The 24,824-nt window shown below is 43.7% G+C and overlaps 1 protein-coding gene across 6 annotated transcripts in view; it reads right to left on the bottom strand.

Moving 5' to 3' along the window:
* The window catches only part of PARD3B (par-3 family cell polarity regulator beta), a 761,176-nt gene that overhangs the window by 106,648 nt on the left and 629,704 nt on the right, over positions 1 to 24,824 (bottom strand). For all 6 annotated transcript variants that reach the window (XM_019553770.1, XM_019553769.1, XM_019553768.1 and 3 more), the window contains one exon: positions 19,545 to 19,841. In XM_019553770.1, the coding sequence (XP_019409315.1) occupies positions 19,545 to 19,841 (297 nt within the window). The remainder of the gene's footprint in view (positions 1 to 19,544; positions 19,842 to 24,824) is intronic.

The raw sequence follows: 24,824 nt of genomic DNA, 5'->3' as shown, positions 1-24,824 counted from the left end.
GGACCTGAGCAGATCATTGAGTCCGACCCCCTGCCATGGCAGGAAAGAGTACTGGGGTCAAATGACCCCAGCAAGGTGTTCATCTAGCCTCCTCTTAAAGACCTCCAGGGTAGGAGCCAGCACCACTTCTCTTGGAAGTTGGTTCCAGATCCTAGCTGCCCTGACCGTGAAGTAGCGCCTCTTGATATCTAGTCTGAATCTCCCCTCTGCCAGCTTGTGACCGTTATTCATGGAGCCCAGGCTGCTTGCAGCAGGGCTTTCAGCCTCCTAGCTGCCTGCTGGGAGCAGCCCGGGCTCTGTCGTTGGCAGCAGCTACCCAGAGCCAGGGTTGGCTGTGGCGTGCCAAGCAAAATGGCCTCATGTGCCACGTTTGGCACACATGCTGGGGGTTGCCAACCCCTGATCTAGAGGATCAATGGTTGCTACTAATACCAAACACAGCTGCTCCACGAGTTAGAAACTGGAAGTTGTGGCATGTGTCTTAAGCGAGGAAATGTAACCAAGGGCAGATCCAGGGTGGGTGAGGCAGTACGGCTGTGGCCCTCTTCATTCCTTCTCCATTCCTGCAGTTGGTGGAAGCAGAGGGCCCAATCATGCAAGAACCAAGTCACTCGGCCCCTCTCCTCAAGCCAGACAGTAAAGGAGCAGAAGTGTCTTCCGTGTCAGCTGACCTGCTGGATCAGAGCTGCCAGGCCCCTCATTTTCGGCCAAGTGGGCAGTCAGTAGTGATTGTTGTGTCCTGCAGCTAGGGGGTTAACAGAGCAGTCACAGGTTTTTGCTCCCCTGCCCTACTGCAACTGCTTGTGCTTTCCTTGCACAAATACTTGCTGGTATTTTCAAGGAAATATTTTTGTCTTCATTCTGCCTCCCAAAAACAATCTGTGAGTCTTATTTGTGTGTGTGTGGTATGCAAGAAGATATGGTACATTACAGTGTCCTCACTATTTTTGCTCTAGGTAGTGTGTGCCTGGGAGCAGAGCTCATAAGTCTCTGTTGTGGCCAAATGATTTTTTAGGCTCTTCTATACAATTAAGACCTACTCTTCTGTCTTTCAAGGGCACTGCAGACTAGTGACATTCCAGTGATTTTACATACATCCTGAGGGCATCTATATGTGCTGACTTTAGCCATTTTTAAGGTGCATTAAGTGTGCGGGTCTACATGTGCATGCCCTTAATGCACCTTAAAAATGGCAATATTAGGCTATTTGCACCTACATTTGATATGTGCAAAATCAGGTATCAAATTTAGGTGCAAATAGCTAAAGCACCTTAATGTATGTGTAGATATACTAAGGTACATTAAAACTGTGCATGTCAACTGACTTGGGACTAACTTTAGTCCCAAGACAGTCCACACACCTCGTTAATGTGCCTTAACACATGCAGGTGTAGACACACCACTAAATAATTTTAATCTGCATTAGGCAAATGCACATTAACTTTAGGCGCATGTAAAAGCACATGTAGACATGCTCCGTAAGTGCCAAGTGGGCAGATTCCAACATGAGTTTACCCAGGTTGGAGAAAGGCCCAGATAGCCAGAGAAGTAAGCTGGTTTGGGTTAAATAACCTCCAAACTGCACTGCAATATCTTCTTTATGGATAGGTGGGTGGAGGCATAAACCTAGTAAGAGTCCAAATTAATGGTGTTGTGAAGATGGTTCCTTAGATCTCTTAAATCTATGTCACTGATGCCACTCTTCCTTGCAAAGTTTTAAGGAATACATCTTCCTGAGTTTGAGCCTTGATCTCTCCACATTCTCAAACAGTACTTGAAATGGGCCAGATAAATGAACATCTCTCTCCTCCAAGCATAAGAGATTATTGCCTATTGTCCTTAGATTTTTGGTAGAGGAGCAATCAGCTGGTTCTTTGGCCAATGCCACAACATAAAGGTACAGGTCAGGACAGAACTTGCCTTGGCATGGTGTCATTGGTGGCAGCATGAATGGCATGGACATCCATAGCAATAAAGTGTTCGTAGTTTCTCATTCCAAAAATGAAATGATAGATAAACAAATACATCGATATAATTACATCTACGTTATATAGCAATGTAAATTATACCGAGATCAGGAACGGCAGACAGGTTGTTACCTCAGGGTAGCTCACACAGGTAATAGCCTATTTGCCTTTAGCTTATCACAGTATAACTTATTCTGGCAGGATTTTACCCCTGATTCTTTCGTAGGTAATTCTTCAACAGACTGTGCAAAATTACCCTGGTTTACGGGGTTCTGCTGTTTATCACTTTTTAAAAATCCACTTCATAAGTCTAAAAGGTTAATTAATTGGCCCATTTTATATGTTGAAGCTTATTCCTGTGGTGAAAAAAGAATGGTTTTGCCACTGTTACTGTTGCTCTTGAACTGGAAGATAACATTAGTTCCATCACTCCTAGGGGGCTTACACAAGTAACATTTTTCATGCAATCAGTCCCTGAAGGCGCTCTACCGACATGACGTAACACACATACATGACTTCAGAGTGCTTTTAAAATGGTTGATCGCACAAAAAATTAACCTTGGTCAAATGAGGTAATAGATTAAGGCACTCTAAAGGAGAATGACTTAGGGAATTTGTGTTCCTACAGGGTCAATTTTTTTGTGTAGGGCAGGGTTCTCAGCAGAGAAGGGATAGGCCAGGGGAAAGTGCAGCCAACAGGGAGCTGCTGGTGGCTTTGCCAGGCCAGAGCTGGAGTTGGGAGGGGGAGGGATGTGGAATGGCTGTGGTACTGGAGGGAACCAGCCTGGGCCCATGAGGTAAGGGGGCTTAATTCCACCCTGCTCCCCCTTTAGCTCCAACCAGCAAAAGCAGCTGGCAGCTCCATGCTGGCTGCTCCCTCCCCTTCCTCTTCCCCTTCCCCCTCCCTCCCCACTGGGAGCTAGGATGGGGGTGTGGCTGGGGAGAGGGGTGGTTTTTTCAGAGGCTGCTAGGCACCCCACCTGCTGGCCAGAGCCAGTGCAGGCAGGCTCTAGCCTCTATCCCTATGCCTCCCCCCCGCCCCCCAACAACAGGTGAACATCTGTTGGGTCAGGGGCTCTAACTCATGGCACTTTACATAAAGTGCCATGAGCTAAAACAGGGCCCTAAACATCTACAGGCACTCCTAGAGTTCCAAAACAAACAAACAAAAAACACCCAGAGGCTTACACACATTGGCTTCATAAAGATTAGTTGGGCATGAACTTATACAAAGGAACTCAGCACTGGACTAAATCTTTTCCCACTGCAAATGGTAAAATTTGTGTTGAGTTAGAAAGCATTAATGGCTGCAATCAAGCAGGACTTTGGTTTATAGAGCATCATAGACCTGGCTAATGCCAACAACATATGCTAAGAACTCTCTTCAGCCTAAATAGTAAGAGAAATTAAGTGTCCCTGTAAACAGTAATAACTGGAAACAATAGAGACTATCATCTAAGGCAGCATTTCTCGACCTGTGGGTCATGACCCAAAAGTGGGTCATGAGAATATATGAAAGGGTTTTGAAAGGGTCGCAAACAAACTTTATAAATGGATTCTCATTTAAAGGAGAAAAATGTGGAAAAACATGGCTTTCTCCTTGCAGGCTGGCAGAGTTCCAGCATGCAAGGGGCCATTTTGGGTCCCCCATTTCCAACACACCCACCCCCTGCCCTGCACACTGTGGGGCTGGGGCTTGGGGGTAGGCGGCAGCAGGTAGGGAGTGAAGGGCCCTGGGTCAGGACTGGCCATTGATGTTTACAAATGGGTCCTGGTCCAAAAAAAGACTGAGAACCAATGAAGCCTGAGCAGACTGTCATGTGGTCTGAGACATTTCCCTGGGAGCAATTGTAAATGTAGGGCCTAAACCATAGTTGGGAAAACACTTTGTGGTACTGGAAGAAAGCATGAAGAAAAGTCAGCAGATAAGGAAAATACTTATGATAACTTGAGAGGAAGCACAGAGACAGAGCTCCTTAAAACTGTATGGAGAGGTAGAACTAAAAATCCTAAACAACCAAAATGGCTGCCTCTTTGTTGGTTTCTACATTGTTCAGGGAAACAGGTTTTTGCATAATTCTTTGTTAACAAACAGCACTGCACCAAAGAATACACCATTTTCTCCAGCTAATGGAAACATTCCTGCAATGTTGCAAACACTAATTTACTGGGGGGGAGGGGGGGCAAAGGCATAACTCTTCCTATTGACTCCCTCTAGCCCAATGGCGAATATTGCAAATACCATCCAGGATTAACTGAGAAGTATAGACCATTGGAAACTCATGGGAAAATAAAAGACAGGATTCTTTTTTTTACCATTTCCCCCCACATTTTAATTAGGATCATGGCTAATATTTTACTTAGGATGACCAAAATCCCAGATGTAATGCATTTTTCTGTCCACGTAAGTACTATAAATTATGAAAATACATTGCATAGTGCTGTATATTTCTGTGCTGCACATCTAGTAAGGTGGATTTTCCTGCTCAAGAACAGTTTAGTTAAATTGCTAGTCTGCTAAATGGAAATACCACAAGCTATTAGGGTTTGCACTTTCAGCATGCAAGTGACTGGCCTATAAACAAGATTTTAACAGCTTCTCTTCTGAACAACTCTGACTGTTTAATTAATCTTCAGCCATTAACCATTCATTTAAAATGCCACTTACGAAATCTTAATTTTGCACATTATCAGCCGGTTCACAAATAGCTATCCATGAGCAGAAGTGTAATGATCTCCCTCTCTCTTTCTTGGAGCTTACCAACCTTATAGTCAATTTTGGCTTCTTAATTAACCACACACATATTAGCATTTAAAATTAAATGGCAGTTTTAAAAAAAGAATGTGCAGAGAAAAGTTAACAGTCATATTATTCTGCTGCTTTTTAAAGCGACCAGACTCACAGTTTGTCCAAATATTATACTGTGCAAGAAAGAATTTTAGCACCTCTTACGTGCACCAGAAAAATAAGCAGTGGAAGAGAGACATGTAGGGTTATACGGTTCCATCCAAATAATATGGAGATCAAGTTTTACCTTGATTTATACATTAAAGGGGCAGACACTACCATCTGTACATCACTCAGTAACCTTTGCTATGGTCTCACCCTTCAATAAGAGAAAGGGCAGGTCTTAAGGGCCCTGTATTTTACATTTGTATCAGAAGGACTGCAAGAAAGGAATGTTAGCAACAAATTGGCAGAGCTAATATAAACTATGCAGCAATATACCATGCAAGAAAAAAAATGGACTGATGATCTAAGTCTGAATATATACGTATTCTTATCACAGCTGCCTTAACTTAGACTCATCAGCATCTGCAGCAGGACGGTCACTAGGGAGCTGTTGGACTACAGTATTTAAGATTTTATACATCTGTCAATAAATGAGATGATCCAAATGCAAACCTAGCACTCAGGATGTCTAGGCAGATTTGTGACTATTCCTGGTAGACTTTAGGTCTGCTAAACAAGGAACAGCTTACAAATAGAATTTATGTAGCATACTGGAATACCAGCTCTGGTAAACTTGACACTGAAAACCCTTTCAGTTTAGAAATCTATTCCTCAAAGTACTCTAAAATTCACAGCTTACTTGCTCACCCCCAAATTTGGTGTCCCATGGCATGTACAGTGGGATCAATGTTCCAGATTCAAGGCCATTAGAACAAGGGGTTCCAGGGATACAGCTGCCTGTGTGATTAAAATCAGCTTTCCTTAAAGTTGAGAAATTCTGCCAACAGTTTTTGTGCATATCTGGGGATCCAACAAAGCCCCTGATTAATGGTTTAAATTGCTTGACACTTACTGCATCTTGTCCACAGACTTGCTACCCCTCTTTGATGCAGCAAAATTGTAAATGTTCCTCATAAAAGAGTTTGTCTTTCAACAAAGGCATGAGCATAATGCTCACAAGGCACTCACAACTACTGCACATATGTGGACTGAGTAGCCAAAAGGGCTTCTCACTTGTGTATTTCACATGAGGGAAGTATCTGTAAGAGAAACAAAGAAGCCACTAACTGGAATAAAGAGAGCTAGAATTTGCTTGAATCCAACTCTTGGCAGAAACTGGGGGATGGATGGGAAGAAGGCATGCTGCTACAATCTGCCTCTGTCAAAAGGTTTTTTTCCCCTTTTGGGGAATGTAGTCTTCGTATAGCAGCGAATTCAGGAGTTCAAAATATTTTCAAAAAGAAAATTAATTACTCATGCAAATGTAGTGTGGGAGGGAGGTTTAAAGAATGGAGCAGTGGGGGGAAATAGAGGAGAGGGGCTTGGGGCAGTGGCAAGGGATGGGGATTAGGGCAGTGGCAAGGGATGGGGATTAAAATGACAGAAGATAGGGGAAGGATTGAAGATTGAGGGGGTCAACACAAGGGGAGACCCAAACCAGTGATTACTCTCACTGGCCCTGTTAACTTGAAAGATTTCAGTGTCTAACCATAATTCCTATTCCCCCAAACCAAAGTGCATGAGTGTAGAGCAGAGTTCTTTATCAGCCATAAAGCATCCTTTATCTTTACCTAACCACATGTAGCTACTCAGCTACAAACCTAGATGATAGCTGCCACTGAGTGAATGATCACTATCTTGTACAAGAATCATTTTTCTTCTGTAACTAGCCAACCAAGAAAATTTAAAGATAAAAAAACACTGTTAATGCATTAAGGTAGTAGTCTGAAGGTTACCTGGTGATATCTCGTACCCTTCCGGAATATTAATTACAGGAAAACTCTGCAACCAGGAATGCAGGATTATGCCAACTTAACACTGCAGACCATTGCCATATGAAGTGGATCAGCTGTGTCAGTATGGCTAGGAACAGACATTCAAAAAGCCTGAGCCTAAATTGATTCAATCTTTGCAGGTTAGTTTAACCTGGCTGGGCTGAACCAGTTCGTAACTGGACAGACTTTCTCTCTGGACTGAGGAAATTCAGGCAAATGCCTGCAGTGCCTCAGGGTAGAAGCTGAGGGGTACTAGGGTAGCCCTCCCTTCCCTTACAAGTGCTAAGCTGGGGGGGAGGGGTGTGGCCAGGCCCTGGCAGAACGTTTTGATTAGGGAGGTCTGACTTTTCCCAGACTTTTCCCCGCTGGCTGCTCAAGAGGTGGGAGTGTTGCCAGCCCCAGCAGTGCATGCATCTGTTGATGATACAGAGCTTTTCAATCTCCCTCCCTGCTTCTTTATACTGTCTGCAGCAAACTGACAGGCAAGAAACCCAGAAGGGGGCTGATAACAGTGTTTGTCACTCCATCAGAAAACAACAGCCTCTCTCCATTAGTTCAAACTCTTCTGAAACAGCTTAACTGACCTGTTGATTAACTCCAAAAAGCCCTAAATGGTCACTGTTCTGTCTGCCTGTACCAGTGAAATGAGATGCATGCACGCACCTCTCTCAGCAATAGCTAATACCACATGCTTGCAGTTCATGGGGCTGGGGTCCGTGCTGTGGGAGGAGGGAAGGGTGGGGGATTCCTCTTTAAGCAGCAAGCAGCAAGGGGGGGGAGGGGAGGGCAGCAAACCCTCCTATGCCTGCAGTTTTTGCCAGAGAGCCAGCAAGGGAGTAGAGGGGAGGGGCCAGCTCTGCTGTGGAACAGAGAGCCCCACCCAGCCCAGAGAGCACACTGAGATGCTGGGGGAGTCTGGTTTATCTTAAACCAGCAAGGGGCCTGGGACAGACATTGCACAAACTGGTTTGATCCAAATCAGTTAAGTCTGATACTATGTTAAACCATGTTTATCTCAAACTGGTTTCAGCCATTTTCAAACTGGTTTATGTGCACTGAACATCTGTTCTGTTACAAGTTTAAACCAGTTTCTGATCACTTAAACCAGTTTACCAGTTTAAACCAGTTACCAGTTAAAACCAGTTTCTGATCACTTAAACCAGTTTACAAGTTTAAACCAGTTTCTGATCGCTTAAACCTTGCTTCTTACTCTAAGAATTATCAGCAGTTAGGTGGAAAATGGTCTACGGTTTCAATGATGAGGAAGTGGCAGTTTAATGTCAGATGTAATCAAAGGGTTTTAAAACTTAGCAGGTGTGGGAGGTTTTCACTTTGCAGAGTAGGCTAGGTGTTGAACTCTAGGGCAGTTTTACGCAGCACCTGCTCAGTACAGTTCAAAGGCAGACTGGCTATAGGACTGTATAAAGGCATTGCACATAAAGGCTGCAAACAGATGTCCATGCCCTTTGTTATGCTGCCTGGCCCAGCCAACCCCGGAGGAGCACCAAAAGTGGACCGACGACACAGCGAGACCACAGACTGCAGCCACAGAGGCGACTCAAGCGCCAGTGCTACGAGCTGGCGGCAGCCTCCCAGATCCGCAAGCTGTACCGGGCCAACCATCCCAAGGCAGTGAGAGAGATCCTGGAGGGACCGTCGGCTTTCTGCCAGGTCCCCTGGGAGACTGTTTAATTATTTCGTCAGGGTCTTCAACCCCCTGGCAGAAGCTGCTGCCCCATGCCCTGCAACCGTCAAAGTGCTGACCCCCGTCCTCCCAGCGGACAGGTTTGAGGAGGCCTTCACACCGCAGGAAGTGGAAGCCCGCCTGAAGAGGACCAGGGACACTGTCCCTGGCAGGGACGGTATCAGGTACGGTCTCCTCAAAAAACATGACCCAGGCTGCCTTGTTCTTTCTGTTCTCTTCAACAGGTGCAGAGAGTTCCAATGCACACCCGCCGCCTGGAAGAGGGCTATGATAGTCCTCATCCACAAGAAGGGAGACCCAATGGACCCAGGCAACTGGAGACCCATCACCCTGTGCTCCACGGTGGCGAAGCTGTACGCCAGTTGCCTGGCGGCCCGCATTGCTGACTGGGCAGTGACCGGCGAGGCCATCAACTGGAGCCAGAAGGGCTTCATGTCGATGGACAGCTGCTACGAGCACAACTTCACCCTCCAGATGGCCCTGGACAACGCCCGGAGGACCAGGAAGCAGTGTGCGGTGGCATGGCTGGACATCTCCAACACCTTCGGCTCCGCACCCCACTGCCACATCTTTGGCACCCTCCGCAAGCTGGGTTTACCGGATGGCGTCATTGACCTGGTGCGAGAGCTCTACCATGGATGCACCACGACCGTCTGCGCCACTGACAGAGAGACCGCGGAGATCCCCATCTGGTTGGGGGTGAGGCAGGGCTGTCCCCTCAGTCCCATCATTTTCAACCTGGCCATGGAACCACTCCTTCGAGCCGTGGCGGGTGACCCCGGCGGGCTCGACCTGTATGGCCAGAAGTTGAGCATCCTGGCCTACGCCAATGACCTCATCCTCCTTGCCCCTGATGCCACCCTAGCTGCAGCAGATGCTGGACGTGACATCCGAGGCGGCCAGGTGGATGGGACTGCACTTCAACGTTGCCAAGTGCGTCTCCCTCCACATAGATTGCAGACAGAAGAGCCGCGTCCTGGACTCCACCCTCATGATCCAGGGCCAGGCAATGAGGCACCTGTGTGACGGTGAGCCCTACTGATACCTGGGGATGCCCACCGGCCACTGGGCCAAGCAGACACCAGAAGAGACCATTAACGGGATCGTGCTGGACACCCACAAGCTGCACTTATCCCTGCTGGCCCCCTGGCAGAAGATAGATGCAATGAACACCTTCCTTACCCCCCACGTCACATTCATCCTGAGAGGCTTGACGGTCCCTAAGGCCCCCCTCAAGAAGGCAGACGCCGAGATCCAGCAGCTGCTCAAGAAGTGGCTGCTAAGGGCCAGCAACGAGGTCCTGCACATCCCTTACTGGCAGGGAGGCACCAACGTTCCCCGCATGGGAGACCTCTGTGACATCATGGTGGCCACCCACACCTTCTGCTTCCTGACCTGCCCCACGCAACGGTAGGTATTATCACTGCCAGAGCCCTCAAGACTGCCGCAAGGGTATTGCGAGGCAGCCGAGACTTGGCCACCTTCCTCAGCGGCTCGCTGGAGAGTGAGTTCAGCCGAGACGGCAGGGACCTTGCCTCGCTGTGGAGCTGAGCCCGCAACGCCTCGGGAAACACATCGGCTGCGCCTGGACCTGGACCGAGGAGTGCCGGGAGCTGGGAGTCTCCCTGCAACCAGCCCCACATGACAACCGCATCACCGTGATGCCCTGCACGAGGACCTTCCTGGAGAGGTTCCTGAAGGACGCTGTCCGAAATGAGTACGCCGGAGACCTGAGGGCCAAATCTGACCACGGCAAGGTCTTCAACATCACCTCAAAGTAGGACTCCAGCAACCACTTCATGCCCAGAGGGAGCTTCACATGCCTCGCGGACTGGTGCTTTCTCCATCGCGCCTGCCACAACTGCCTGCCTCTGAATGGGGTCATGCGCTTTGGCCACCGGGACGAGGTGCTGATGGTGTGGCTACGAGGCAGAGACCCTCTGCCACGTGCTGTGCAGCTGCGAGCTGCATGCCAGAGCCCGGCAGCTCCGCCACAACACTGTCCAGGACTGCCTGATGAGGGCCATCCTGGCCACGGTGGGGGAGATCTCTGTGAACTGCACCGTCCCCGGCTGCAAGAGCCAGATGCAACCTGACACAGTTGTCACCAACGAAGAGGCCAAGAAGGTCATGATTGTGGACGTCACCATTCCCTTCAAGAACCAGCACCAAGCCTTCACCGAGGCCCAGGCTCACAAGTGGGAGAAGTATGTCCTGCTGGCCAACACCCTGAGGAGCTGCAGCTACGACATGACAGTTGACACTCTCATCATGGGAACGCTTGGAGCCTGGGACCCCAGCAATGAGAGCATCCTGAGTGCCTGCTGCATCTCCTGCCGGTACGCCAGGCTAATGTGCTGCCTCATGGTGTCTGACACCATCCGTTGGTCCCACGACATCTACGTGGAACACATCACGGGCCACTGCCAGTATTCCAACCCCACCAGACAAGCCGCTGCTGGACTGGACCCAGAGGGGATCACCTGAACCGCCCCCCCCGCACCAGACGGACCTTCACTTCTGAGAGAACTTTTCAGCCATGGACGACCCCGCTCCACCCAAAGAGGACCCCCACGATGACACTCCATATGGACTGAGACACTTCCTTCGAACCACCTCCTCTACCATTGCGGACCATTGTAATGGGTTTGTGTGCATCTCCTTTCTCTTTCAGCATTGCAAACCCTCTGCCTCCCCTTCCCCCCATCCCCCACCCCAGGGCTTAGATGGCTAACTTTGTATCTCCTGTAACCTAGTTGCGTTACCCTCCTCACCCCCATCCTTCTATTGGGCGATCTGTATTTCCCTACCGGCTTTGTCATCTTTTTTGGATTCCCAATCCTAAACATTTACTAATAAAAGTCAATCTGTCCCTAGCCAATGTGTTCTGGCACAGCTGATCTGCTTCATTGGGTGAAATAGCTTTCACCTGTTGTTCCACAGGGTCAGACCCCTGCCACTCCTGGGGTTTTGGAGCCCAATTCTGTGCACAAGCCTCTTAGCATGCCTCTGCAAGTAGGGAAGCCTGGGCAGGTGCTTCTGGGAGTGCAGGAGCCTGATCCTGTAAAGAATTCCCTGAAGTCCTGTGAGCCTGCCCAGCACAACTGGAAAATGTGGGCAGCTCCAGGCTACATATGCTCTCCTGTCTTAAAACAGAGGTCCGTCACAAAATAACAGCATAAATTCATATTACCTTTTGTTGTGGCCACAAATTTGGGCATTTGTGGCATAACAAAGGGCATGGACATCTGTTTGCAGCCTTTGTGTGCAATGCCTTTATACAGTCCTATAGCCAGTCTGCCTTTGAACTGTACTGAGCAGGTGCTGCGTAAAACTGCCCTAGAGTTCAACACCTAGCCTACTCTGCAAAGTGAAAACCTCCCACACCTGCTAAATTTTAAAACCCCTTGATTACATCTGACATTAAACTGCCACTTCCTCATCATTGAAACCGTAGACCATTTTCCACCTAACTGCTGATAATTCTTAGAGTAAGAAGCAAGGTTTTTTTGGTGATACCTTTATTAGACCAACTGTATAGTTGGAAGACATGATCAAATATATCACCAAAAGACCCCTTGCTTCTCACATAATTCCCGAACCACCACAGCTACAACAATATTCCAATCTCTGACACATCCCACACAATCCAGTGAGCTACTACACTGGATCCTCTAAAATGCATATGCACTCTCTCCCACTGATTACACACAGAGGTGTAAGGACTTACCTTTTTCCCAGTCACCCTGTCACAATCACAGATCTGCTAAATTGCTTCACCATTTAATACAGCTGCATCTAGCTCAATGAATGCAGCTGGAGTGCTAACTCTTCCTGTTTTTCTGAGTTTTCTGAACTCTATATTCCGGAAGGGTCTGGGTTACCACAGGAAATCCTTAACTCTAAGTATAGTCTTTTTTGTCATTGAGATATTTTACATTTTAGGTTTCAGGTTCTTTCAGGCAAAGACCACCTTACCACCTCCTCAAATGGGACACTGGCTCTGTCTATAGCAGTTTTTAATCTGTGACAGATAGAGCTCCAGAGTTATTTGTATTACACAAAAAGAAAACTGTATTTCTTTTTCTCAGACTAGTACTTTGAAATTTCCAGACAAGACACACAAATAAACTGAGAGCTATATTTGGCAATGACTTTAGCATCATACTTTAAAATTCATACTTCTGGGGTGAGAAAAATAAGTATTTTACACTTCTTTAGAACCATTTTGGAGACAGTCTCTGGTTTGAAAATCTTAACAAGTTCAAGTGGAAAAAGTGAGAAGTTATTTACTTAAAACATGAAATGGGATTTCAATATATTTTGTGACTACCATCTAGGAACATTACCCATATCCTTTTTCACTTTGGTCTTATACCTGGGCAGTGCCATAGCAGAAACAAGTAACGTTAACACAGCTTAAGGTTAGGAAAAGAAATTACACATAAAACTGTGCAAGTATAAACCAATTCAAATCTGTAACACAGCAGTTCAGCACACACAAACTGCTTTCAAAATGGCTGAAACTGGTTTAAGGCAAACTTGGATGTAGTATCAGACTTAGGTTAAACTGGTTACATTAAATAGGGTAAATTACCAGATTTAGGTTAAATCGGTCAATTGAACTTCTGGCCCAGGTTCAAGTTAACTTGTAGTCCCCAGCATCCCAGGATGTTTGCACCTTCCCCACAATTCCCCCCTTGCAGGGTGGGTGGGCTAGCCTTAGCTCAGGCTGTCTACTCCTGCTGAGCAGGGAGCATGCTCTAGTGCCCTCTGGCTTCTGGCCTGGACTGCTGCAGGCATGTGGATGCATTTCTGGAATCAAAAGTGAATATCTATTTACTTGCTTATTGGTTCAACCTATGCAGCTTAGACTAACCTGTGAAGACTGAATCAATTCAGCTTCGGCTTTTTGACTGTTTGTACTTAGCCTAAATGACTATCCATTGAAAAGATATAGTTTACCACTCTTTTCGATCATGTACATCACACATCCCACTGCCACCTCTATGTATTCTACGGCAAAACAGAATCGTCTCAGACACCATCCTTCAAAATGCCCCATGTGTAAAAGGTGGTTGACATAAGCTGCACAATAAAGAACACAGCTCTGACTGGCATAAAAAGGAAGTTAGGAAGGCCTCATCTGAGCTATACAAGAACCATACCAACAGACCTACAGTACTGTCAGGAATGAGCTATAGCCTACAACTACAAGTATGTAAAGAGGGAACAAAAAGAGGAAACAAACAGGACCAAAGTCCTGTGAATAAAGAGTACATAGGCCTACTGAACAAGAGTAGGTAACTAGTATTTAACTCATGGTCATAAAATGAGCCATGAAATAATAAATGAGTAGTTGGGATGACATAATAAATAGCACACAAGTAAAACAGATGTCTTCACTGAGTTTGGAGAATTTTTGAAGGAAGTAAAAATATTAACTGCTCCAAAGTTATAACAGTTTTAACCATACTTCCCACAGCAACAAGCCAATGTTGTTGGGACATAAATGCTAATTAATAAGTAGCCTTAGAAGTTTGTGGCCAATCAAAAATGTGTACCCAATTAGCAAGGGAGGAAATGCAAAAATGGGTCTATCTTACGCATATGCATTAGTGATGGACAGGGTATATGACAGGCTTCCTGAGAAACCCAGAGTAAGGAGGAAGAGAACATCAGAATGGTAACCATCTATTCTCTCACTTGCTTTAAATCCCTTAGTTACAGTAGGAATGCTGGGCATTTTATATTGCTTTCTTCTCCTTTGTAAGATTACGATAGTGAGGTTTTGCTTAGGCTTGTAAATAAAGATTTACTATATCAGTCTCTCTTATGTTTTCAGGGTTCTTCAGCCAGTGATGATATCTACTGTACCTGACAAAATGTAAACCTCATGAAGTAACAGTTCAAATGACCAAAAAAGGCTACAAAGGCATCCTTTTACTGTCAGATATATTGTTGACCTACATTTGTGATGTGTGGCATTTTCATCAATGCTGTCAGGGATAATCTATTATAGAACACTTTCTCAGATCAGCTGTTGGGAACTTGGTCTTTCAGTAAAAACATCTTCACCATGGTGAAGGCAAACATTTTGGACCAAATCCAAGCTCTTCTTCACAAAACCACAGATCAAACAAATCACATAACTGGCCTTCTTGGTTTAAGACAAAAGTGGGGGGAAACGTGGCACTGGCTCCATAGCTGCAGTCTCTGTATTTCTATAGGCACTATAAGCAACATTTTTGGAAGTGCTTAAGTGATTTAGAGTATCTACACTGCAGTCAGACTGAACATCATGTAGACAAGCCTGGTGGGCTAGCTGGAATCTAGTTAGTTTGGGTACTAATAATAGTGAAGCTGGGATAACACAGGGTTTCAGCTGTTAAGTACACATTGCTCCAAGCAGGCTGGTACAGCCCAGACTGCTGCAGTTTCACTGCTACTGCTATCTAATCTAGCCAATTCAAGTATGCTTGCACATGCTGCAGTAGCTGCGTCTCAGTTGCTGCGTACTTACGATGGAGCCTAAATCTCACTGAAGGACCTTTTACCTGACACAAAGGGGCTAGAACAGAGATAAGCAACTCAAACAGTACTGTGTAGATAAACTCGCTGCATCCACTCTGTATGTGCCACCTCCCAAGATGGAAGCAATGTAGATGCCCCAGTGTGAAACTTGGCACATGCCAATAAACTCTATAGAGCTTAAAAACTCTCTTGAATTTACTGGTATGGGTCCAGAGCCACAATGAGATGACTACGTGACTTTCATTTTGGGAGGCAGCACATATGGACGGAGCATGCCTATTTGCAGTACTCCCGGTCCAGTACTGGAGCAGTGTAGATATCATCTAGCAGCCCTATATGTGATTAGGAGAAGAGTTTCCAGTGCAGGCACCAAAGATGACAACTGTAAGCTGGCCTTCTGAGGACCCTTTGCAAGCTTAAGCATCGAGGGTGTGTTGCAGGCAGAGATCTAACACATAATGCTGAGGTCCATAAAGCTGGAGGGATGCTTCATAACTTAACTGTACAAGTCATGCCAGAATCCTCTCTAAGCCCTGAAGGAATTAAGTGGCTCAAGCCTGTCCCTTGGGCTTTCTGCTATGTGTGCTGAAAATTGTGGCTCCCTCCTCTTAGAAACATTAACTCAGATTCTCACCCTATTAGCAGGAATTTCTAAATCCCTCCTGGGCTCCACAGAAATTCAGTTACAGTGATCAGCCTCAGATCAGGATTAGGGTAAGAAGCCAACCATACGTGAGTTACCACAGAAAAATATAAACCAGGAAAGGCAAAGCCACTGATTTCCAAAATCATACGGTCTATTCAGGGAGCTATTTCAAAATAATTTTTGTGCTTTACATTCAGAATTTCCTGAACTATATTTCAAGTGCAGAAAAAAAAAACCTAATTCAATTTTGAAAATATGATCTAGGGGCATCGCCATACATGAATGCTATTTCTGATTTTCTGCATGTATGGCCACTTATTTTGGAGCATGAGTGACAACCTGGGAGGTTACCCTGTCAGACTTTGCTTAACTTCTGAAATTTTCTAAAATTTTTCTAAAATTTTTTAGAAAACTTTATCCAACGTGGTTACAAATGGATTATATTCTTTAGAAACAACTATAACTGTTTGACACTGAAGGCCTAACTCTTCTTCCATCAACAAAAAGTTTGAGTTTTTAAAAGGCAGATCCCTGGATATGTTCAAAGAAGTGATATTTAATAACTTATTTGCATTTCAGAAAACTATAACTAATTAGGAATACAGAAAAATATTCTGACAAAAATAGGTGCAATTTCTGCCAGCTATTTTTTTTTCTTTTTTTTTACCTTGGCATTCACAGAATATCCTAATCAGTGCAATTGCTTTTGCTACATCCATGTGTAAGAACAACTTCTATTTATATAGCACCTTTTATTGTCAGGAAACCCAAAGGCTTTTTGCAAAATACGCATAAGCGCTTACTTCAGTGTCACTGAAATGCAGCCATCACTGGATGAAATGCATCACTTAACCAGTGCACAGGAACTTTACATAATGGTCTAAAACAAGATGTATACACAACTGACACAATGAGCAGAACTGTAGATGGATGGAATACAACTATCCAAACTGGAATTTGGCCAGGACTCTGTCATTAAGTTTTCAGGACAATTACCTTAGATGCAATCATCATCGTAATTACCTGAGAAACAGACTTCACACAAGTTTGGAGAATTGCTGCCTGTATTCTGAACTGTACAGGGTTCCCAAGTTAGTGTGGGTCAAACCATGAGGAGACTCTACAGCAGAAGAATAAACTGGGAGCTTTAGGTTTATTCTAGTGGTGAGGAAAGAAAGGTGGTTAACTGCATACAAGTTATTAGTAACACTTAATTGACCACAGAGATACACTCATTATAAATGGCCTTATAATTTTATAAAAGTCATTACACATGAAGACAATACATTCTTTTATTTAAAAAAAAAAGACGTCTTGGTTTATCTGATGAGTTTTAATTCTCCATGGTAATGACACATAACTGGAATTCCCAGACTGAAATGAGATCATCTACGCTCTGTTTGTTGAAACCAAAGAAAAATTAACTCCATCACTTTAATCACTACTAAAGTCCCTACGTACTCTATCATCAGCTGAGAGAGTCAGAGGTGGGAAATAAGAAACCATTAGTTGAAAGTAAAATTAACTGTAAAAATCCTGAGAAAGAGGAGTGTGAGCAGGACCCAAACCTTGCTTACATGACAAACCTGCTGATAAATATTCTACCCCATACAAGTCAAACACTTCTGGGTTGGCTAGCTGGCAAACATTATCCCTTTCCCATTATCCTGAGGGAGACAAGGAAGATGATCAGGAATGATTAATTTGTAATCAACAAATTACTTGCATCTGTGCCACACATGAGCTGTCGGCATGGAGTGGGGCCTGTGCTTTCAGGTAGCTCCAGAGCCCAGAGGAAGAGTGCTGCTGCTCCTGCTTGTTCCCTCCTTTCCCTGCTGCTGAATTCAGTAGAGAGGGGAAGAGTGAACATCAGCAGTCTTCACCCCCTGCAATCTGAAGCCATGCGAAAGCTGGGGTTCCTGCCAGACCCAACCCTGATCAGCTGATGAGCTCAGAGCTCATGCTAACCTCCAGCTGGAGCCTGTGTTGACCAGGCAGTGAGCTCAGGGCTCACTATGCATGTGCAGTACAGCCGAAGTGAGTGTGGGGGGGGGGGGCCAGGACAGGGACCAACTCCCCCATGTCTGGGTCTGCTATTGTCCATAGCTTTTCTTTTTTATCATTTTCATCTCCTCCTAGTATCCCAATAACACCAGGATTTCCTAGCTTGTGTGTAGTTAACATTTTCAGCAACTGCTGGTTGAGATATCACATGCCATTGTATAAATATTCAGATCTGGCACACTCTGGCTGTGAGTAAAATAACCTTTTTTATTTTCATGAGAAGACAGAAAGATTTAAAAACTGGCACAGATGAGAAGAATCAATTTCATTTTTCCCCCCTAATGTGATCACTCTGGATCTACAATTCTCAGAAATTCAGGAAGGCTAGCAAGTTTGGGGACTTCACTAGATCAGTGCAGGCAGACCAAGTTGACCCAGCAATGCGTCTGCTCCTAGTCTGATTAGATAATCTGCTCTTATCATAATTTTAATCTATATGGGTTCAAATCTGAGAAATTTCAAATTTGGATCTGGATTCTGAATCTCTTACAGTGGGGAATTTCCAGTCTGTTTTGAGTTAGTACAGAGATTTGGGTTCTGATTTTCTCCAAACTATGAGTATTTATGCCACTCCAGCAACCAGAACGGACTGTAAACTATCTGGATTTCCTTATCTGGTGGAACCCTTAGCTGGCATGAAGCTGACAAACTGCTGCTGCCAGACCTTGGTGTGAGGAGGTTTGTGTTGATGGTATGCAATTAAAGCAAGCACTTTTTTGTATCTTTTTCTTGACTATCTGATGAAGAGAGCTTTCCAACACTGTATTCAGATGAAAATGAGAAATTGACATATCCCTTCCTAAATATTTATACATCTGGTCGTGTCACAAACTTCCTATTAGCATTTATAACAATGACACAATATACATGTCTAAAATTGATTCCAGCTTTTGAAAACACTCCCATATCAGAGCTCATACAGCCCTCTCAATATATCTGGCATAATACAAGGCATTTGCAGCACAGAAAGAGGCAGCGAGGAAGTACATTACAGGCCACAATACAAGTTTCATGCTCCAGCACTTCTTAAGCCCTTCTTCCACCTCGTATTTCCAATTCCTCTTTTTATGTCCACTCATCCATCTTGCTTGCTCAGGCACATATTGGCCATAAAAATCCCATGTACATTTATTAACACCATGACACTAATGAAACCTTATATTTCTTATAGCCCCTAACTCCAGAGGCAACCCGTTTTAGAAACCTCATGGTGCTGGCTGAATCACCAAATCATAGGAATTTCTGTTTTCTTTTTAACTCAAAGAAAAACTTGACCATCTTTCTTTAATGCCATCAACCTGGAAACTTGACAGCAAGGATTAAAAATTGCTCCTTCCTTCCCACTTGGTTATTGGAAAGGCTGTGAAAGGTAATCAGTCTTGTGAAGCCACACTTTACAGTCTGCATAAAAATGCTATGATTCCCAGTCCTCTCCCCAACCTAATTGAAAGTGCATAATATCACACAGCTGGGGAAATGTAAACTGTAAACATATGCAATATATCAAACTATCATAAAAAACCTGTTACTAATAGGCACTTGGTGATCAGCAGAACCAAGAGGGATCTGAAAAAAGAGTCATTCCTGCTGCAAAATATGAACTTTTCCTGGCTGAAAGAAAAAAAAAAAGCATTCTCTCAGCAGCACAGGAATTGGATTGGAGGCAGTTCATTCATTCTGTTTGTGAAACATGGACCTTTCTATTTCACTGCTGCTTTGTATGGATGGTTTAGGGGTACTACTGGAGCAAAATCTGTTTCTCAGTTTAAGTGGTGTAAATCCAGAGTAAAACCATTGTTTTCTATGCAGTATTTCAGGTGTCTGGACAAACAAAACACGCAAACAAAAATTAAAATCAGAGACTCTGTTACTAGTTTCAGCAACAAACGGGAATTTTTACCTGTCAGCAGTAGCCTGTGAATGATGATGCTTGTTTATCTTTGCATAGAGTCCTTCCAAGTACTCTCTCTCCACTGGAACTTGAGGGCCATCACATGGGTATCCAAAGGTTTCTGTTGCCAGTGGGGATGATGGCCTATAGACATTTGCTACAGGGTAAACCTCCCTGAAATGATTTACTCTGGCATAATTTGGGTCCATCTCATCATCATCGATATCAGGTCCTGCAGGGCTGGTGGAGTAATCAGCTAGTCCTCTGGCCTGTTTTTGCCGTAACTCCTGATGCTTTGCACCAATCCTAAAAATGAAAAGAAGAAAAGCTTGAATTTACTCTAGTAGCAACAGTAAAGCACTGACTCATCAAGCAGAATTACCAAGACACCTCTCTGCCATGCTGAACGCAAATTGTCTGCATAGTCCTTCAACAGTGCCAAATGCCAAATGTCAGCTGCAATTGCAAGTTGCATCCAGAGATTTTTTTATTCCATTCCTCTAGCATGCATCTTCCTAATGAGGAAAGTTATCATTCTGCCAAGATGAATGGAAAGTAACATTTTTCCTAGGAGTTTGTGTGGAGAGGTTGTTATGTGCTTGCACACTCTAGTGATCACACACATCTGCCTCTTAACAGTTTTATTACATCTCAACACAGCATAGGCTTAAATATCTAACCAAGTCTTCCAACTTTTCATTCAAATTAGCCAATAAAAAGATTATTACCTCTATGGCCACTTGACCCACCCAGCTTCTTCTAAATAAATTAAGTTGTGAAAAGTGGATTAAACATGAACATAAATGTGAAGGTGGCACAGTTGTTTGAAACAGAAGGACCAGAAGCAATTTGCTTGAGATTTAATTTTTTTCCTACATAAATGGGGGACATCGTGGCTCATTATATAGGGGACAGGGACAGAGTAAAACAGAGAAGAAATTAATAGAATCCTGACAGAGATGAATTGGTACATATAAGTGAATTAAAGACTATTACTGGCTGTATTCCACTGTGATAACGCCTTAAGTGGTATTACAAAATGCTGCTGCTAATCACAGCCATTGTGTAATCTGTCGGGAATAGGGATGGTAAAACATATTCAGGTAAATTTCAAACCCAGCTGAATGTCAATGATTTAACATTTGCTCTGGAAACAAAAACTTGAATAAGGTTCTATGAGTGTGCAATTTCTGTTAAATACTCAGTGACTCCTTAAGATAATGTTATCAAACACAGTGAGAAGGATCAAGACTGAATTCTGATCACTGTAGGAAGCAGTACCTCAAACTAAATGCCATTTATGACACTGGAAAGGACAAAAGTGAAGAAAACACATATCACACATACTAGCTGCCATTAAAAGTTAATGTCCAACTACTGTTACCATATCTGAAATAAAATACCACTTCATTATACCTGATCAGTATAGCGAATGTACAGCAAGAATAGTAGGAGACCATTAATGGGGTGAAACAGACTTTGATGCCAACTATGGTAGATCACGGTGTGTTCAAAGGGAAAGGAAATGATAAATGGATACGTACAGAAAATTTTTTGGGAGATCTTGGAAGAGATGGAGCCCTGGAAATAAGACAATCAGAGCACATAAAAACAATTTCTAACTAAACTTACCCTGTTTATCTTTCACAAAAGGTAAGTATTTTAAAACCTACTAGATTATATTATTGTATTTACTTGAATACAAGATGACCCTCCAATAATTAGATTCTACACATGGAAAAATTTAAATTTATCATTTTCCATGTATATAATCTAACTATTACAGGTTTCCCTTGAATTCGTCCCCCTCTCACTGCTAGAGCAGAGAAAATAAATCGGGGGGGGGGGGGGCAGGGGATGGACTCAGGTGACTTACTTGCCCTCTGCTTCCCCTCTTCTTCCCCCTAAAGCCCTTTCCCCCTCTACTTACTGTCAGATCCTGAGCACATAGAAACAAGGAAAAATCTGAAAACAATGACCTTGAAATAATTATACCTAAATAATCATAATTATGTATAGGCAGTTCATCCAGAATTGATGCATTTTACCTTTTTTTGAAACTGCTGCAATTTTGAATACACATATGCCATAAACACATTTTTAAGGAGCAATTTTGTACCTACTTACATATAGTACAAATGTTGCATGATATTAGTTCAAAGCCAAAACACTCATGATTTACCAGAAAGTTCATTGGGCTGGGCCCCAGCAAAGTCAACAGCATTTGAAGCTATGTTAATCCCACATTTCAGCACTGCCCCGGTGTATGTATGTACTCCAGATACCATCCCCACAAAGGGTCCACGTGCTAGTTACCACTCCACCCCCCCACCCACTCATGACTGGAACGAGGTGCTTTTGTCAGAAGTCCTGGGATACTCCAAAATTTTATAAACAAATGGGGTGCAGGGCAACCCATTCTGGCTCCACCTCATGGAGGGCAGGGCCACACTAATCACATGCAACAGGCTGAAAGAGCGGGCAACAGACGGATTTTGGGTGAACAGTGTGGGACCTGTTTGGTGATGTTTGCCAAATATTTAAGGCTGGTAAAGAAACAAGAACAATTGGAAATAGGAAAGAAAGGTGCAGATAGCTGTGGGAATGAAGGGGAAGTTGAGATGTATTCAATTTTGTGGCTCACCATGACTGGAAAAAAGAGCTGGCGCCGAGAGGGACTGCATGCAATAGGCACTACCATATATTATATTTAGATGTGTTGCATTAACCTTTCCTTGTGGTAGGTTCCCATCTGTATGTTTGCCCGATATAGGCCATATGTTTTACAGTCATGCTAAGTGCTGTTGCATTTAGTCAGCTTCATAGTTGGCTTCCATAACTGAGCACATGCTGCTTTTGGCAGTTTAATGATAGACAGTGTATTTAATGATGTTTTCTTGTATGTGAATATAAGAGGGGCCTTCCCCCCATGCTGACTGGGGAAGAAAAACCTCATCTTGTAGTTGAGTAAATATGGCAATATGTAAACAGCAATCTTTCAAGACCTTTCCCTAGTATAGACCAAGACTCTATTATGGTATAATAATCAGTATGATGACCATACTTGCAATTTCAAACCAAAAACACATCTAGCAGTGATAAGGGTGCTGTAGATGGTAGCATTAGTAGGTGTCAGAACTGTGCAGGCAAAGATTTTAGCAGCTCCATGTGCTACCATGTGGGTAGAAAGGATGTTTACTTCCTCCCTTCCCCCAACCCCCACTTGTTTCTCAGCTAAATAGCAAGCTTTAAATCCTGTGCCCCTCTTCCCTTCAAAATAAAACAAACATGTTAATGTAACAGATGGGTTAAATAAAAATACCTTTTGGTGTTCCCATTTTTCCCTAGTTATTTAAATCCCATTCCATTTACTGTATTTTTTAAAATAGTTATCTTCAGATGCTGCTATTTTTATTAACTTTTAATATTCTGATGGAAGGAAAAACAAGAAGAAAGAAGTTGTGATCCAACTATAGTCCTAAAACTTTTTAGATCTTCTGTTTTCATTTTCTATGTTTTTATTTTCTCTTCTGAGTTTTCATCAGGCTCTTTTTCTCCTGCTCAACCTCTGCTTCTCTCACTTTATCCTTCAGTCTACTCTTCTTTTTCTTCCCCTCCTCTCACTGTGCCATACACACTCATTCAAATGCTAGCTCAGGTGAGCAGCCATCTGTGGTTGCTAGTAATGTGGCTGAGCACTTCATAGCACTGCTAGGATTCAGGATAAGTTTTTGATTCTTTATGAATTCTAGTTCTATGTACAGAGATTTCACTGAGCAGTCTCGTGGAGGGCATGTCACGGTGTTAACAGATGATAGATTTGGTCAGCAAGGCACATATGCTTTCACTTATCTTGCTGTCAATTTCAGTGGCTTGACTGGATGATGGCTCTTTCTGGATTACCCGAAATTGACAGGATTTGGAAACAGTGGGAGAAAAGCCTGTCATTTTTCCAAAATAAATAAAACAATAATAATAATCATCATAATCATAATATACAAAGGGACAGGGACATTGGGATAAACCTTGAGAAAAGGGACATTCCTTAACTCAGGGACACTGTCATTCTGGAGTGGGCAGAAAAGCAAACATGAATATAGGGCTATAAATAAGTACAAATGAAAACAAACCCTAACAGGCAGTTGTTGACTTTCATTTCTATACTGCAGCATCTAAACCACAAACCAGTGCTAACACAGGAATAATTAGTGACTAGATGGAAATATGCAAAAGCTTTCATCCTCCAAGGATTCCTGAATCAAGATAAAAGAAAAATTACATAGCAGAGAGATTTTTTTTTTGGGGGGGGGGGAAGACCCACCCAGACAGTCTGTGCCTGTGCCTGACAGAACAAATTCACCAATATTTATATAAAATAATTTTGGGAAAGCTATCACCTGATCCATTTGTGCAACAAAACAACCTTCTCAGGGAGAGTAAAATCTGTGGGCCCCCACTTCCAGGGACGGTTGCTGCACTACAAAGACAGCTATGCATTTCCATTGCAAATAGATCTGCAGACTTCAATACAGTAGGGGAGGGAGGTCTGTATTGCTGATTTCCATCTTTCATACATAAAGGGCCTTCAAAAGAAATCATCTTACAGAAAGATTAATATTTTATACGCCCCACATGTAAAATATGGTTAGAAATGTAAAGACAAAGATACTTCGTTAAAAAAACAAAACAAAACAGAAAGAGCTGATACTTGTAGAACCCAGCCATTCCCTTCAATCATTCCCTCCCTGTTGTCCTGTCTTTATTTATTAAAGGATTATATGGCAATTTGAGATTACTACTACTACTACTCCAAACTCTGAAAAGTGCTGAATGTTGACAAACATCTCTAGAAAATGGACTTTGTTTTCACTTCATGAAAAATGGCCAGTGCCCACTAATATCAGTGAGGTATACCTATTTACCCCAACTGAAGATCTAGCTCAGTGGTTCCCAATGTTTTTGTGCAGCGATCAGCTCTTCTAACACAAGCCCAAGTGCTAGAATTGAATGTTTGTGGGCCTCATGATCCCATCTGCAAGTGCCACAACTGCAATTAGAGTCACAGTTCCCAGTTTGGAAAGTTACAAACTAACCCAATCTCATTATGGTCAACATCAGGGAATTGCTAGTGCTATGTGTAGAGATAACAGGGAACCTCAAAGATGTGCTAGCAGTCTCATTGGGCTGGTGTGAGACAGCTTAAGAAGCAGCATATAATAGTCTAGGGTGACTATATGGTATAATTTAAAATTTGGGATGCTATCAGACTGCCTACCCTACCCCACCCCA

This window comes from Crocodylus porosus, unplaced genomic scaffold (genome assembly GCF_001723895.1).
Source record: "Crocodylus porosus isolate Cpor-Errol unplaced genomic scaffold, CroPor_comp1, whole genome shotgun sequence".
In the NCBI taxonomy this organism is placed as follows: Eukaryota; Metazoa; Chordata; order Crocodylia; family Crocodylidae; genus Crocodylus; species Crocodylus porosus.
The sequence above is the reverse complement of the archived record's forward strand: the minus strand, read 5'-3'. Positions and strand labels throughout refer to the sequence as shown.